The sequence below is a fragment of the Metarhizium album genome (assembly GCF_000804445.1).
Source record: "Metarhizium album ARSEF 1941 chromosome Unknown scaffold_6, whole genome shotgun sequence".
Taxonomy (NCBI): domain Eukaryota; kingdom Fungi; phylum Ascomycota; class Sordariomycetes; order Hypocreales; family Clavicipitaceae; genus Metarhizium; species Metarhizium album.
In genome coordinates this window covers 695,919-708,377 of record NW_024467580.1, presented here as the reverse complement: position 1 = coordinate 708,377, position 12,459 = coordinate 695,919, and the positions used below count along the sequence as shown (strand labels likewise).

Genomic DNA, 12,459 nt, shown 5'->3' with positions numbered 1-12,459 from the left:
GCCCCGTCTCGCATGTCGAAATGCTTGTAGCAGCAAGTCTAGCCCCAAGGGCCACTTGGCTGACCATGGCCGCAACGGTTGGCATCCGTGCTGAGACGCAAATCGCCGCTCAGTCTAGAATGTGTCGCACAGAAACGGACCGTGTCAGTGTCGGCGACTCAGTGGCAAGTGCTAGTGGTCGGTCCTTCCCAGCACGTGCAGCATTGACATCTGGATGCTTCAATCTCCTCGTACCTCTTGCTGGACACGCCACTTCCACGCCAGCCATAGTACCATGACGGATACCAACACAACGCCATATTGAGAGACGAGTCCATTGCTCGTAATATGCATCGCCCATTGGCCGCAGAGAGATGCGGTTGATTGCTCTTGATGACCAATATCGATGAGAAGCTCGGCCGTCACGTCAGCAAGCCGTGGCTCTGGCACAGGGAATGGACGGCTCATCAGTCACCAAGGGAGGTTGTTTGTTTGAAGAGCAAGAAGAAGAAGGAGAAGAAGAAAAAAGTTTACTCAGTATCACCGTGATGTTTTCCAGCTTGAGCCCTGTTCAAAAACATTCCGACCCCACCGAGTAACAAGCGGCCATTGTACTCAAGTACATGCGCTATTTTTTTGTGTGACAAGTCACAACAGCACTGTCCAGCCTTTTCCAGACGACACTTGTCGATTTAGCACTCGGAGTGTCTCATTTATTTCCAGGACATCAAACATCCACCGATCTACCTGTAGGTGCCCTTGGGTATCTATATTTGTGTTGAGTCATCTGTAAGCTATCTACTTGAATATATAAGTAATTAAGGGAATCTATAAATAAGTTAGATATAATACTTGTTATACGGAGTAGACTAGCCCGATTGGGCCATCGCAGGTGCTAGCTGCGGTCGTACAAGTTCAAGTTCGTGCAAGGCGACACTCTGGGCGCTTGGGACTCGGCCAAGCTACCAGAAGAGAGACGCCAGCGGTTCCTTGACAGCCTCGCAACATTCTTGTTCGATTTGTGCACGGCACCGGTTCCTGAGTCAGGGGAGGAGTTGAAAAAGACACCATAGGTAGTCGAGGGTTTTGTTGACATTTGTGATGAACCAAGCTTGTTCGGTAAGCTACCAAGAATGACTTCAGGTCGAAGTAGACAAAGCTGTTCGCCGTTCATTGCGAGACAAGTCCGGGTGGGGAGATCCTCTCAGCCTTCTCTGCCGACGTGCCAGTTTGGAGAGCATGGTTCCAATTAGGGGTTGCTTGGAAGGCTCTACCAGGCACGGCGACCTTGAAGCTTGGAGTATAATTGTGAACGGAACACGTGTCTCTGCGTGAGTGCCAGGTACAAGTTCTATGGGTTCCCCAGCCCGGGGTTTCCTTTAGATGCCTATCAGTCAGTATCGGGACTGATAACTATTGCCGGTAATAGGGTGATTGACTGGGACACTGCACAATATATGCCGATGCCAGCCGCTGTCCACCACCCTCTTTTCATGGCAGACGTTCCAGCATATAATTGCTATTTGAGTACGGAGTACTTAAAAAACCTAAAAACTACCAAGATGTAATTCTAGGTAACCTACTTTTCTTTAGTCACTCGTTTAGTTCTTTTTTACTACTTAGATCTGCCCCTAACCCAAATCCGAGGCTGCCCAACTGGGTACCCGTGGAGCTACTGCCTCGGGCCGAGCCTCAACGTGCAGGCCAGCGGAGCGCCATCCATCATCTCTTCTTGGTTTCATCGCGGAATGTGGAACGGGCGGCTGAGAGCGAGCAGGGGGGATGGGGGCTTGGATGATTCGTGGTGATCTGCAGCCTTGTTCGTTCAGCAAACCACGTTTGTTCAGCTCTCGACATGATTTGTTTTGATGTTTGCTACCTTTGTCAGCATGTGCCGCGAGCCTCATCCACACCTGCCTACCCCGGTCGCTCACCTCACAGCGCTCACCTCACAGGGTTGTTCTGCAATAACTGTACTCCGTACTCACTCGACTGTACTCTGTACTCGACTGTACTCGACTGTACTCGACTGTACTCGACTGTACTCTACTGTACTCTACTTTACTCTACTGTACTCGACTGTACCGTTCCCTGCTAGTGTACACATGCTGTTAACAATACCTAATAAAAATAAAGAGAGCTCTTGTTAGCACGGATAGCCCTGCCGATAACATCACAACCCCCACAAACTTACTTGTCAGGTCACTCACGGCTGACATACATCTTGTCGCACCAAAAAACGGGCGTCGCCACCCACACCAGACACATTATTTTGGGTGGTATGCCACCTGACATCCTATTTGACAATACTTGCATATCACCCACGTACAAACAAACCACCTGGTCCTTCTGGAGCTGAAACCCAGATGACTTGGCACACGACATGGCATTGAAAGCGGGAGCGTACTCCATCCAGTCTTCGCACTTGTCCGGGGACGCCCTGAAAGTGACGAGACTTCAAGGTCCTTCCCCAGAAGACACACTTGCAAATAATCATCTGCATGTCTTCGAGCGCATCCTCAGCCTGCACCAACGTGGAATGTGGACGAGTACTAAGCCTCAAGCAAGCAAGAAATGCTCCATCAATTCTGATTTTCGGTTACCATCTCCCAAGGAAAACGGATGGCCAAACGAAACGAAACGAAACGAATTGAGTCGAATCGGAATGTACTAGTTCCCACAATCACCTAGAGACAGCAGAGAAGGCCTCCATCTCGCAAGAGGACACCCGCAGTCAGAGCTGGCCTGAATGACGAAGTGAAAGACAAAATCTTGGCTAGATCCCTTGACCATAGATCATGGTTTCTACTTTCTACCCTACCCAATGGCGCAATTAGATCCAGCAATCTACACTATTGCGTGGATTGCACCTCGTGAGATCGAGGCTGTATCCGCCCTGCATTTGCTCGATAACTCACACCGTGGCCGCTTTTCTCTCGGTCGCGGGGATGATTACGTGTTTCACGCCGGTGATGTCTGCGGACACAATGTCGTCATCGCAACTTTACCAGCTGGTCAGGAATATGGTACAGGGTCAGCCGCTGCCTTGGCCGCTCAAGTCAAGAAGTTTTTCCCTAACCTTTGGTTTGGCTTACTTGTTGGTGTCGCCGCTGGATTACCCCTTCTCTCTGGACCTGGACCTGAACAACGCGATATCCGCCTGGGCGACGTATTAGTCGCCCTTCCCGGAAGTGACAGCGCAGGTTTATTCGCATACGACCTGGGGAAAGAAGACGCCGCCAAAGGATTTCAACCCTTACGATCTGGACATGTCCTTGCTGTAACTGAGACTGTCGTCAGATCGGCCATCGGGAGCATTAAAATCCACGCGCCAAATGACACAGCCTTTTTTCTTCCCTTTTACCATGATATAAAGCATAGAGAGCATGCGACTGGAAACTTCATCGACCCTGGTCAGGATAAGGACGTCTTCTATGACATGAACGAGCAAGGATTGTACAGCCTCATTGAGCGAGAACTGCGGCCGGACTCGAGACGTACTCGGGTCTGGTATGGACCAATAGCCTCCGGAGAGAAGCTAATGAAGAACGCAGCGAAGCGCAATGAACTAAGGGATCGGTATAGAGTCGTCGGCATTGAGATGGAGGCTGCTGGGACGATGAATCGCATACCTGTGGGCGTCATCCGCGGCGTATGTGATTATGGAGATGAGCGAAAGAACAACGAATGGCAACCATACGCAGCAGCCATGGCTGGAGCGTATGCCAAAGCAGTGTTGGCACAAATTGGACCCAAGATGTGCCTGTCTGCGGCTGTGTCCGAACCCAGTCAGAGTGGTCCTGCCAGTTAGTCCTTGAAAAGAATCGTTCGGTGACAGTATAACGCTGACTCAAGAAAAGTGATGAGAGACTTGGCCCAGCCGAGTACGAAAAGTGACGGATATTCGGACGAGCCATCCAGGAACGAGTATTTCGAGACGCCACAATCAGTCACCAGCCTCTTCACTGGCCGACAAAATTTGCTTGATGATCTGTCCGGTACCTTTATTCAGTCAGGAGCTGCCAAAGCTGAGACACAGCGCCGCTTTGTCATCTACGGATTGGGTGGTGCAGGGAAGACTCAATTCTGCTGCAAGTTTGCCGAAGAAAATCGCGACAGGTATGTGTACAACTAGCCTTCTTTGAACTGCAATGCCCTGAGTCTGACCAATTGAGCTTCAAAACAAAGGTTCTGGGGAGTATTTTGGATCGACGCCGGCTCTGAAGAGAGAGTCAAAGATGGCCTTAAACACATAGCAGCTCTAGCCCTTCTACCTCGACACGCGAACGCTGCTCTGCATTGGCTCTCGAAAGCAGACAAGAAATGGCTTCTTATTATCGATAATGCCAATGACTCTAGAATACCCTTGGAGAATTATTTTCCCAAGTCTAGACATGGACACATTCTCATAGCGACCCGAAATCCGGCGCTGAAAATACACGGGAATACCGGACCAGAATTTTACAATATCAGCGTCATGGGTGCCAAGGAGGCGAAGAGCCTACTGCTGCGGTCTTCCGGCCTGCCTGCACCATGGTGCAGGCTCGTGATTCTGAGCATGACGCACTGACGGTCACGAAAGCTTTAGGACTTCTCGCCTTGGCAATCGTGCAAGCAGGTGCTGCCATTCGCAGCGGTTTGTGCAAGATGAAGGACTATCTCAAGTTCTATCAGCGTAGTTTCGATAGACTTCGACTTACCCATGGCTCCAAAGGACCGAGCAAGAGCGAAATAGACGCATATGCAACTTGGGAGCTCAATTACGAGCAGCTAGAGAGGAAGAACACGGAAGCATCCTCAGATGCCATCCAGTTACTCCAAGTCTTTGCTTTTTTCCACAGAGAAAACCTCGCGCCAGAGATATTTTCCAAGGCCTTGCGAAACTTCAAGATTGAAGCAGACCAGGAGGAGAAAGAGCCTGAGAATGAATTCAAGGCGACGACGACTTGGAAACAGTGGTTTAGAGGAATGGGTGTGCTCGTCGTCGCTTTTTTGAAGAAAAACAGAGGGCCCCCTCCAATCCCGCGTCTCCTGCGCCATGGTCGGAAATCAGGACGCCTCGAAGAGTGTGAGGATCGCATCCTTTACGCCTTGAGAGAGCTGACTGATCTATCTCTGATAGAGCGAAACTCTCACAATGATACATATGTCATGCATCCAATCATCCACATTTATGCGAGAGAACGGCCCAGAATGAAGCTTGTAGATCAGGTCCTCTGGGCCGACATTGCTGGCATCGTTCTCGCTTCCTCTATTCTTCTGCCACCACTAGGAGTCGGAGAAGAGGTCGAAAAATACCACATCAGCTTGCTTGCCCATGTTGAGCAGGTCGAGCTTTGTCGCGACGACCTGCGAGACAGGATATCGAAGAAAGAACCATCTTGGACTTCTTGGTTGACCGCCGCACCTACAGTTTGGTTGACCGCCGCACCTACAGTAAATGTCGATTTGTTGCGAATGAAGGCCAAGTTTGCCTTTGTTTATGCCACATGTGCCAAATGGGATAAAGCGAGGTCATTGCTCCAAGAGGTCAAGACAATTTGCGATTCCGTCCTGGGCGCCCACAACCCCAGATCAAGGAGGGCGACTCTTTTCCTCTCCGATGTGCTTTTGTGCATGGATCGGTCGGTCGAAGCAGCAGACTTGCAAGAAGCATTACTCAAAACCTGTTCAGACTTCCTGGGCAAGGACCACCCTGAGACGTTGAGGGTGATGAGCAAACTGGGAGGAACTCTCTGGCAACGAGGGCAGTACACTACAGCTCTCGACTTGCAAAGAAGCGCTGTCGCCGGCATGAGGGTGCAATTAACAGCAGAGCATCCCGATACGCTCGAGGCCATCGACAATCTTGGCCGAACGGTCGCCAAGTTCTGGACCCCCGACAGCATTGAGGAGTCTCGTGTACTTCATACCGAGGCGATTGAAGGAATGACCAAGACACATGGGGCCGAGCATGCACAGACACTGGCTGCCAAAGAAAATCTATGCAGGATCCTAGTTCTGCTTGGCGGAGACTATTTCAACATGGCCGACGAGCTGATGAGCCATGTCCTTGAAACCCGCAAGACCAAGCTTGGAAAAGAACATGCACAAACGCTTCTAGCAACGGCCAATTACTCAATCGTGAAGTGCGGCGTCGGCGACTTTGATGAGGCAGAGAGGCTGATGTCACTCGGCTTGCCCATTGCCGAGAGAAATCTAGGGGAGAACCACATCGGCGCCCTTTTCGGCCGTCAGGTTTTGGCCTGCATACTTATGCAGCAAGGCAGGCTGAGCGAAGCAGAAGAGATGCTGCGTCGAGTCACGGAAAAGCAGAAGAGCATGGAGTCGAGACGTGGAAACTACCACCCTGACCGACTTGGAGCACTTATAGATCTCGCTCGCTGCTCCTATTTGCAGGGGAAAATTGCCGAAAGCGTGAGAAGCTGTGAGGAAGCAATAGAGGGTTTCACGTCCATCGCCATCCAAGAACACCCTCTGGCATCGTCGCTAAAAGCTGCCAGAGAGCAAATGCTGAGACAAGAGGGGCAGGCGAATAGCAATGTGAAACGTGGTCCACAGACAAAGGTCGTCTTCCCAGCTATATTCTTCAAGTTCCCAGAAAATTGACGAGCTCCAGCGCCTCATCAGAACGGCTCTTGGTCGGGCTGTTCCTGATTGCTTGTGGCTTTTCTCTGCGCCCCCTTTTGCCGCAAAACGTCCGTTGTATACACTTGCTGCGGTGACTGGACGGCTCACATGTATGTTTTGGGTCGCCGAACTCCCATCCTGGGCAGTGTAATAAGAATGGTGCCCAGAGAGGGACATGTTCACGGTGACGTGGCCAGTGGGAGATGCAATGAAAACATGGCAAGACGTGATGCCCAAGGACAACGGAGACCCCTGGCCGACGGACCACAGAGCAGGGTCCAAGTCACCCCGGCAGCAAACATCCAGTAAACACATCTTGCTGAACTCCTATGCTCCGTACTTGACGTACATACTGTATTGTGTGCTGCGTTGTGCACACCCGTGCGGAATTACGAGTCCTTGCGCCGAATCATTTTCGCGCTCCAACACGTGCAAACCAACGACCGACAGCAACAATGACAGGCGGCATGTTCCATCCAAGCTGAAAGAGCCGGCCGGAGGAGGCGACGAGGCGCGGTGGTTGCCCCGCAACGCCCTTTCACAATTGCCCACACGGACCACGGCGCGTTCACTCCCTCCTCCGAGACACACAATTCTCGCGGAATCAAAAGTCATCAACGTCCTCTAGCCATTGCTTTTTCTGAGACGTTTGGGCGACACGTTCTTGTCCCTTTTCCATAGCTATATCTTTGGCCCTCCCCCAAGTGAACACATGCAGTAATGGCAAATCACGGCCTCAAGGCTCGCCTGCGGCTCCTGGCTCTGGACGACGGCAACAGCAGTGAACGAAAGCCAAAGGCAGGTCTGTCCAAAATGAGACGAGGTTCCGAACAGCCCTGGCCCTGGCAGACCTGAAGCCCTGAACAGGTGAAACCAAGCGCGGCCATCCTCCTCTGTGATTCATCGCGAGCAAACCTCAATCAAGTCCCTCTCCCCTGACAGAAGCCAGGAGCGGCGCTCCAAACCTCGCCCAGTCGCAGTCGCCGTCGTCCAGAAGCATCAGGCGAGGGGCCGGCCGCGGCGAGTTGTACAAGCACCTACGCAAGGCGCATCAGTTCCCGAAGCCCAAGGCCGCGCGGTACATTGCGCAGATGGCAAGCGCCCTGCGCTACTTTCACCGCAAGCACATCATCCGCCGCAACATTAAGCCTGAGAATATCCCAGTAGGCACATACGGCGAAATGAAGATCTCAGATTTCGGCTGGAGCGTGCATTCGCCCCGTGGCCGTCGGAGAACGTACTGCGGCACGCTGGACTGCTTGCCTCCTGAGATGGTAATACCAAATAGCCCGGAGAAGTCGTACGACGAAGAGGTCGGCCTATAGGCCCTAGGCGTATTGGCGTATGAATTACTCGTGGGCGAGGCTCCTTTTGAGGACACGCCCGCCATGACTTGTAGGAGAATTGCTGGGCGGACATGAAAGTTCCGCCATTTGTGAGCGCCGAGGCTGCCAGTCTTGTCAAGGCCGTTCGTCTGGTTTTTGCGTTCTTGGACAAGCTGTGCGCGGAGATGCTAACATTGAGCGTTGGTTGCTTGTTGTTGACCCAGAAAAGAGATTGACGCTCGAGCAAGTCCAACAGCATCCCTGGATCGTCAACAACTGTCAGAAAGACAAGATATCTAGAGGCTGCTAGTGCACGCAACTGCTGTTTACTTACATGCCGGTAGGACCATGCTTTTCAGCAGCCCTTTGGTCGAAAATCCTCGTGGTATATATTGCTCTTGATACCCATCCAGCTGCATGTGTGCGTGCCATACGACAAACTGGACCAGTCCGTTTCGTCAGCTCCGGTGCATCTGGAGGTCAACGTCACCGTAATTGTAGCGAAGCACATGACGGTGCATTGCAGAGCCAGCGTGACGCCCAGCCCTCGCCAATCGTTGAAATACTGTACATGACCCTCAAGTGTCACCGAACAGAAATACGCCTTTTCCTTTCCTGAATCCCTTCAAACCCCCTTGTACTGCCTCCTTGAGCGGTGCCTCGTCTGTATCCCAATCCCACTGGACTTCATCCACGGGCACGTCCTTGAAATGGCCCAGGCGAATCAGGTTCAGAATATCGTTGATCATGTGTTTTCGCCCCGTAGCGTCCTTGCTGTTCCACTTGGACAGCCAGAAGCCAACAAAGCGAATGTCCCTGAAGATGAGCAGGCCAAGTGGCAACGCAACGGGCTGCTTGGACATGCCGCCGTACGACACCAACGTGGCCCCCTCGCCCAGGGATCGTGCCAGCGAGGTGGCAGATTTGCCGCCAACGCAATTCAGCGCGAGCCCAATTTCCTCGCGGCCGCCTCGAGTAATGTCCGCAAGCTGGTCCTTCCATTCTCTGGACAGGAACTGCGATTCTGGCACCACGACGTCCGCGCCCAGGCCAAGAAGTTCCTGCTTCAAGGTTTCAGTCTCCTCGACGGAGTCTCTGTCGCGGATAACGTTGATGCTGCGTAGGCCCCAGAGCTTGCCGAACTGAATCGCTGCCCGTCCGACTCCCGAGTTGGCTCCATTCTGGATGAACCACTGGCCACTGCCAACCTCGAGCGGCCTCATGGGCAGGCCAGTCTTGAGCCCAGCACTGGGACCGTAGTGTCGCAAAATGCGATACGCCGTGCATGGGTTGACGCTCACGGTGGCGACCTGCGTAGGCGTCAAGTTCTCCTTGTCGACTTTCAGAACATGATCAGCTTCGAAGACGGCGTGGGTCCTCCACGTGCCAATTTGCTGGGCGGAGGGAATAACCCAGTCGCCCTTGTGTAGGGGTGACGACGGATCGCCAACCGACACCACCTCGAAAACGCCCTCGTTGCCGGGGACAGCGGACGGCTCGGGTGTGCCGATGAGAGACGTCATGGGCTGCTTGGAGCCGTATGTGCCTTGGATGGTGTTGATATCAGCGGGGTTGATTGATGCGGCGAGCGCTCGAACGAGGACGGATGAGCTTGGAATGGAAGGGGAGATGGAATGGGTGTGAAGCCTGCGAGCGAGTTGTTAGTTTACATTGATGCCCGCTCTTGGTTTGCAGGCAAGCACCTCAACCTACTTCAAGACGTCCGCGGGCTCACCGTGTTTGGAATACACGAGGGCCTTGGATTGGGTGTAGCCATATGGGCCCGACTTGCGCCGGAGGGCTGAGGGAGGCAGTCGATTCAAGCAGCTGGCTTGGAGGCTTGCGGTTGGCCGTGAAAGCTTGGACGCGGACAGCAGCAAGGGCGGTTGCAGACACTTGCGACTTGCCATGATTGACGTGCGCGACTGCGAGATTGTGCCCGAGTTCTGCACTTGGGATCATGGCAAGGACGCGGAGATTTTGTCGAAGGTGGTTCTCGGATGAAAGGCGGGCAGCGGCAGGGACCCACATGGCGATCGATGGCCCTGGCTGGGCGAGCTTCCAGTCGGCACCACTCCCAAGTCGCTTACGAAAAAAAAAAAAAAAGAAAAAGACTGCCGGTTGGCATCTTGGACTGTGCATCGACTTTTTGCTCCTGTACTTCGTTTCGCATATCCATCGCTTCATACTTGCCGGCGTCAACGGCATGGAAAGGTGTCATGTGTACTCCGTAGTGGCGGCCCTCAATGACAACCGTCGCGTCAAGGCCGCCAATCGCGCCTGCGGTCAAGGCCCTCTTCATTGATGAATGGAATGGCCCGGCGGCGAGCGCTAACCCTCCCGAGTCCCGAGCCCCCAACATTCCCATCTTCGGGTAGTGCCGTCGGTCGATTGGCGACGGCGTTCAATGTCCACGGCGAAAGTGGCTCGCCGGTACGGAGTACGGTAGGCAATTGACCTAGGCCATGCAAGACGTTTTTAGGTGTGAGAGGGGAGGAGCACTCTCCAGGGCCTGCCGTGCATGCAAGCCTGCAAATCTCACGTTCCTTCGTACATCATCACTGATGTACATGCTCCGCAAGTACCAAACTTACTTTGGAAGGTTGCATGTACCCGGGTACCTGCCTATACGGAGCAACCTCGGGCTCGTGGGTCGCCACTTAAGTACCTGGATACTCCAGACTACTCAAGTACGGAGTGGGCACCCAGGTACTCCGTACTTGGATCAACATTGAGAATGCAGACTTCCAAACGTTCTGGATCAGCGCACCGCATTGCCATCATGCACACCGATTCCAACCACCCACCGCCAACCACCATCCCCTGCGCACTGTGACGAGAGACCAACTAGTACGTGATTCTGTGCATCGCGCTCGCGTCTCATCAGTCAGTTGTCCGCTAGTCCTCCCTTAGTCAAGGGTCAAGGTGTTCATCATGGGGGCCAACGGCGTTCTCTGGGCACGCTAGGCCGTTTTGGACCGTTTCCAGGCCCCTTCAAGCACAGTCCACTGGGAATGGGCACTGTGTGCTTGTGTGCTTGTGTCAGTCAGTGTGCGTCGCCGGTAACAACGCTCAAGCAGGCCGCATGTCCCAAAGCCCAAAGCCCAAAGCCGTCACCATGGCCAACACCCCCGTCAGTTCCTCGCCGACAAGACGAAACATTCAGAGGCACAGATTCGCATTCTCCTCCCACGTACTCCGTACCTCTCTCTACCTCTCCCTGCCCTTGACAGTGAATCCTGCCTGCCAACTCTGTCCTTCTTTTCGGACTGCTCCTTCCCGAACTCTGCCCCAGAGCTCGCTCGGCATCAGCTTCTTCTTCCTCTTCGTTGCATCGCCCGCCGACCCGTCCTGGTCCTACGCGGGATACTGGTACTCCGTACGAGGTACTCGCTACCCGTGCTCCGTCCAGTTCTACAGCTGAGCTCCAACGCCACCCAATTCATCCAACCCCCGGCTCTGAGGCACGAGAGCTCCAGTTTTCTCACCCGCGGACTGCCCTGGTCTGGTCTCCAACGCGTATGTATACCGAGTAGTCCGCTGTACCAGGTAGCTCGAGTCACTCAAGTGTAGCGTAGTTACCTCGTCGTCAGTCGTCGTCCTCTCCTTTCCTCGAGTGGCCTGGGTTCTCCTGTGTTGATACCGAAAGCCAGGTCGGAGCTTCACTCCGTCATCTTGCTCACACCTCACTGGTCCTGGCCTGCCCGTCAAGCTGCCTGTGACTGCCGAGCAGTCCTCGAAATCCTGTCGTCATGCCTACTCTCGTCAATGGCTCGGCTGGGCGTCGGTTCGAGCTTCCCGCGCTCGACCTGAATTTTGGGAACATCACCGACGGCACCAATATCCCTCCTCCTCCACGATCTCCGAAGGTGCCCACGCCGCCTCAGACGCCTCCCCCGACAAAGAAAGCTGGCCCCGCCGTCGCTGTGGTCAGTGGGAATGAGACCGACAAGTCTACACCACCAAGGAATGGTAATATTGCTGGAATCAAACGACCCGCGGACGAGGCGCCATTGAGCCCTGCTGGCTCTGCCAGACAGAACAGCCTTCGCAAACTATTCAGTAGGAATATGCTCAATACCAGCTATGTAGAGGGCAATTTGGCTTCCATGGACAACGGTAGCCTGGCCGCTGGCAGCAGACCCCCTAGCCGCGGCGGCGCGAGCAGCATCGTGGGCGGACGAAAGCTGAGGCGGAGCAGCTGGTTCGGGCTCTTCAAAGGTGGCGAATCCAAGCGATCAAGCATCCTGTTTGATGAAACCCCCTCTCCGCAAAAACCAACCCGGCCTCCCCCACCCGTGATCCCGGAGCTTAAGGATCTCGAAAAAGAGGAAGGAAGCCTGGGCAATGATCTATTCAAAAACATCAAATGATGAGCATTCCATCTGCCAATGAACCATACCGATGCAACGAAAAGTGTTCAGATACGAAATCCATCTCTCAACTGTATCCTCATCTCTAGACTCGACACATCGGGAACGACGCCTTTTACATAACCCCGATATCTGGACGAGCGACGAGGCAT

General features: G+C 53.6%; 5 protein-coding genes across 5 annotated transcripts; 4 read left to right on the top strand and 1 right to left on the bottom strand.

Annotated features, from left to right (window-relative positions):
* Positions 1-2,803: 2,803 nt before the first annotated feature.
* On the top strand, positions 2,804-4,549 carry MAM_03324 (tetratricopeptide repeat domain-containing protein; the record flags this gene model as incomplete). The annotated part of the gene is made up of 3 exons (XM_040822123.1): positions 2,804-3,785; positions 3,840-4,098; positions 4,168-4,549. The coding sequence occupies 3 exons, from the start codon at positions 2,804-2,806 to the stop codon at positions 4,547-4,549; spliced, it is 1,623 nt and encodes a 540-aa protein (XP_040679928.1).
* A 77-nt stretch (positions 4,550-4,626) lies between these two features.
* On the top strand, positions 4,627-6,588 carry MAM_03323 (tetratricopeptide repeat domain-containing protein; the record flags this gene model as incomplete). The annotated part of the gene is made up of 1 exon (XM_040822122.1): positions 4,627-6,588. One exon carries the CDS (start codon positions 4,627-4,629, stop codon positions 6,586-6,588), a length of 1,962 nt encoding a protein of 653 aa, XP_040679927.1.
* A 741-nt stretch (positions 6,589-7,329) lies between these two features.
* MAM_03322 (serine/threonine-protein kinase) lies at positions 7,330-7,934 on the top strand (the record flags this gene model as incomplete). The annotated part of the gene is made up of 2 exons (XM_040822121.1): positions 7,330-7,411; positions 7,552-7,934. 2 exons carry the CDS (start codon positions 7,330-7,332, stop codon positions 7,932-7,934), a joined length of 465 nt encoding a protein of 154 aa, XP_040679926.1.
* Positions 7,935-8,512: 578 nt separating this feature from the next.
* On the bottom strand, positions 8,513-9,844 carry MAM_03321 (Alcohol dehydrogenase superfamily, zinc-type; the record flags this gene model as incomplete). Its single annotated transcript, XM_040822120.1, has 2 exons — positions 8,513-9,581; positions 9,648-9,844. 2 exons carry the CDS (start codon positions 9,842-9,844, stop codon positions 8,513-8,515), a joined length of 1,266 nt encoding a protein of 421 aa, XP_040679925.1.
* Positions 9,845-11,686: 1,842 nt separating this feature from the next.
* On the top strand, positions 11,687-12,307 carry MAM_03320 (uncharacterized protein; the record flags this gene model as incomplete). The annotated part of the gene is made up of 1 exon (XM_040822119.1): positions 11,687-12,307. The coding sequence occupies one exon, from the start codon at positions 11,687-11,689 to the stop codon at positions 12,305-12,307; it is 621 nt and encodes a 206-aa protein (XP_040679924.1).
* Between the last annotated feature and the right edge of the window lie 152 nt (positions 12,308-12,459).